We start from the raw sequence: 4,202 nt of genomic DNA, 5'->3' as shown, positions 1-4,202 counted from the left end.
CACTTGGGAGGGCAAGAAGGTGAAATTTTAAAAATAGGGACATAATTTATTTGGGGAAGTTGAAATTTATGGAAATGTATGTTGGTGATAATTGCACAAGATGAATCCCATTAATACTACTGAGTAGTGTGTGTGTGTATATTATATATAGCATATACATATATACACATGTGTATATATATATATGTATATACATATACATGATGGAATCACAATCACAATACATGATGGAAATAAAACAGAGATAGAAGTTTAAAAAAAAGTAAAACAGATGACATGCATAATACACAGATCTTCCATGTGAATGTAGGAAGAGCCAGAAAAACTTTAGTAGACAATGATTTAAATTACTTCTTCCTCCATTAGCTTTAGGAAATCATTGGAAATTGGGATAACATGGATAATTAGCTCATTGCTAATTATGAGCCCAGTGCATTGAGCCTTAAGGTCATATAATAGTGAAAAGTTAGCCTGTGACTCCAGCTCATTAGTCTGGTGGTCCCATCCTTGTGTTCTCTCTACCAGTGTCTCCTCCTTCCATTGTTGTTGCATCAAGAAACTTTTATCTGACCCTGTGTTCTTGTAAGACTTGAGGAAAGATTCAAATTTCACCAGGCACAAGGCAAGGAAATTACATTGGTTCTACATTCCTTCCTCATGAATCAGCAGAGGAGTAGCCTAAACCAGTAAGTGTTGAGTGAAAGTTGAATGGAAACACTGTTTACTCATCATCATGAGAAACATGAGGGTTAGGGAAGCCAGATATGAGGATAGGACCAAAAATTTTCAGCTATGATTTTGAAATTTATATTGTTTGTTTTGTTAAGGATTCCATATAATGCAATTAAAGTTTTGCTTTTTCCTGCACTTGTCTACTGTATATAAGCCCTTGAAGTGGACTTTAGACAAGATGATGTTGAAGGATGAGACTGACAGTAATAACTTGACTCATATTTAAGGAATTTATCAGTGCTGGTTTCTGAGCGATGTGTTCAATGATGCTCGTTTCATTTCAGCATTTCATTTACATAGTATTCCACAAGTCATAAGTGCCCACATTTTTTTTTGAAAAAAGAAATCACCAAATTTTCCAAAACTAATATATGGTTGTTATAATCAGTGATGAAATATTGGAATTGGTGTGTCTGAAAATATACACAGGTCATCATTTCAGGAGAATCCTGGAGAGTTGTCTACTAAACAACTCTATGAGAACTTTTCCTTCCTTGAAACATCAGGAAGCATTCACTTGGTTACTGCTCTCTTACTATTGGGGATTTCTAATTTATTGCAGCACAAAGCTGTGGATGGAACCTGCTAAATCAAGCATAGAAAGGAAGCTGTAATTCAAAGGATAGGACCATAGAAGGAATATGCATGTGATAATAGAACACAGAATTCCTCTTCTCCCCTCTCAAAAATATCCTTGCATCTTACCACATGCTCCTTCATGGTTATTATCACTCCATTCTACCCAGAAAATGTAATGGAGTTTTAATACATACCACAGGTATAATTGTTTGTAAGCTGTCTTAAATACATTTGAGATATATTCAAGATGTACTCACAAAGTTCTGATAGCTGATCATGCTTGTACATACGTCTAATCTAGGATTTGTGGAGATGAAGAAATATTACAAATTTGAGGTCTGTCTAGGCAGATCATTGAGGTTCTGTCTCAAAAAAACAAACAAGACAAAAAAGTGGGTTGAAGGCTTAGTTAAGGTTCTGGAGACCTTGCTTAGTAAGCTTAAGTATGTGTGTTTAATGCCCAATACTGTAAAATAAAAACCTTTCTGAGTACAGGACACAATGAAATTTCAGTATATCTTACACAGAGCCTGCCAACTTAATGTTAAGTCTATTGGCTTCATTTATTTTAGGCCACATATTTACTCTCTCAGGGTCTTAACATTTATATCAGAGGTGACTTCATATTGAGACAACTGCATTGAGGAAGTAATAACCCAATATAGGTGCTTACTATAAGACAAAAATGAGATGAAGATATAAAAGAAGCAGGAAATAAATTTGATATATTATTAATTATAATGCTAATCATCTTGCCATTCGATCAAAATGTCTTAGTTTTTGAAATTACTTTATTCCCATTTCTTTAATAGGCCTTTGTATATTCATTCCTAGATAAGTTTAGGTGGCATATTTGAAGATGAATGCCTAATTCTCTCTCACTTGGGATTTTCCAGAGTCTTTACCTTGCTTGAGGCAGAGGTGGCATCAAATATAGAATCCTCTGTTAAACATTGAAAAGGCACTTTCTCGGGTCCCCAAAATTGACTGTAATTAGTGTGGCTTTGACTCAATTGTTGTATACCTGTCTGTACTTTCCCACATTACAGCAATATATAGCAGAAAAGAGATAAGAAACGAAAGGTCTTGTTTGTATCTGGCCCCCTGAATTTCAAATTAATTCTTGAAAAATTATGGTAAATATTTACATAATTCTTCTTCCAAAAAAGAGGCAGGAAGAGAAGTGCAAAAATAGCCTTTATTGTTGAGTTGAATTCCAGTTTGAGGTGCCATGAACCTATATTTTACTTTCTTTTGACAATTGTTCTCATGAATAAACTAATTATTTCTATGAAGATGAAATTTATTCCTTGCTGACAAATGAAAGCCACCAATGATACAGAGAATAGTTATGATTATAAAATAAATAAAGCAGTCTTCCATTATAGATATTCAGAAGAAAAAATGGTGAAAGATTCTCTTGCTTAGTAGATATCTGGTTGAGATTATATGAAGTTGGTACAAATAAACCTCCAACTTAATGTTCAGATAATTCTGTCAAAACTCTTATGTGGTGTTTTAAATCTTAAGTTAAAGTCATTGCTATCATTGTATAAGTACTTTGTCCCTATTTTTTTCCAAAGGTGCCCAAGCAAAACAGAAGCACATAATCTAACTCGGATTTCAGAATTCCATCTCATGGGACTCTCAGAGGATCCAGTATTGGAGTCCTTCCTTTTTGGACTGTTCCTGACCATGTACCTGTCTGCAGTGCTTGGAAACCTGCTTATCATCCTGGTTGTCAGCTCTGACTCCCACCTCCATACTCCCATGTACTTCTTCCTCTCCAACCTGCTGACATCTGTTTCATATCTATCACAGTCCCAAAGATGATTGTGTGCATTAAAAATCAGAGTAGGGTCATATCCTATGTGGGCTGCATGACACAAATGTCTCTATTTTTTGTTTTTGGAAATATGGATGATATGCTTTTGACTGTGATGGCCTATGACCGATTTGTGGTCATCTGTCACCCCCTGCATTATTCAGTCATCATGAACCATCTCTTCTGTGTCTTGTTGGTGTTTGTGTCTCCTTTATTTAGCCTTTGTGAATCCCAGCTACATAATCTGATTGCCTTATATTTTACCCACTTCAAGGATGTGGAAATTTCTCATTTCTTCTGTGAGCCTTTTCAAGTCCTAAATCTTGCCTGTTCTGAGTCATTTACCAAAAATTTAGTCATGTATTTAGTTGGTGCTTCTTCTGGTTTTCTTCCTCTCTCAGGGATCTTTTTCTCTTACTATAAAATTCTGTCTTCCATTCTGAGAATCCCATCATCAGGTGGGCAATATAAAGCCTTTTCTACCTGTGGGTCTCATTTGTTGGTTGTTTGCTTATTTTATGGCACAGCTATTGGCGTGTACCTTGGATCTGTTGTATCAAGCTCTCCTAAAAACAGTGCAGTGGCCTCCGTGATGTACACTGTGGTCATCCCCATGCTGAATCCCTTCATCTACAGCTTGAGGAATAGGGACTTCAAAAATGCCATTTTTAAACTTCAGAGAGGAGCAATCTAGTTTCTTTAGATAATGCTTCATTTTCATAATTCACATTGGAAACCAAACTTCTATACCTGATTATTATTACGATTAAATTTTAGTGGTATCAGGACTTGAATTTCAGGGTTTCTTCCTTGCTAGGCAGGTATTCTACCACTTGAGCCATGCACCCTTCACTGTTTTGCTTTAGTAATTTTTCAGGTAGCATCATGAGCTATTTGCTTGTGAATGTTCTGAGACTATGATTCTCCTACCTATGCCTCCCATGTGGCTGGAACCACAGGTGTGAACCACTATACCTGGATTATTTATTGCTAACTTTTGCTCTGAAGACATAGAATTGCTGTCTGTCTTACCTCCACCTCATCAGTAGCTGGGGTTGTAATTGAA

The 4,202-nt window shown here is 35.9% G+C and overlaps 1 protein-coding gene across 1 annotated transcript; it reads left to right on the top strand.

Moving 5' to 3' along the window:
- The first annotated feature begins 657 nt into the window (after nt 1-657).
- On the top strand, nt 658-3,830 carry LOC109677817 (olfactory receptor 7E178-like). Its single transcript, XM_020153606.2, is given in 3 exon segments — nt 658-686; nt 2,895-3,103; nt 3,106-3,830. Coding segments are annotated over 3 exon segments (963 nt in total).
- The last annotated feature ends 372 nt before the right edge of the window (nt 3,831-4,202 follow it).

This window comes from Castor canadensis, chromosome 14 (assembly GCF_047511655.1).
Source record: "Castor canadensis chromosome 14, mCasCan1.hap1v2, whole genome shotgun sequence".
NCBI classification, from domain to species: domain Eukaryota; kingdom Metazoa; phylum Chordata; class Mammalia; order Rodentia; family Castoridae; genus Castor; species Castor canadensis.
This window is presented reverse-complemented; position numbering and strand designations above follow the sequence as displayed.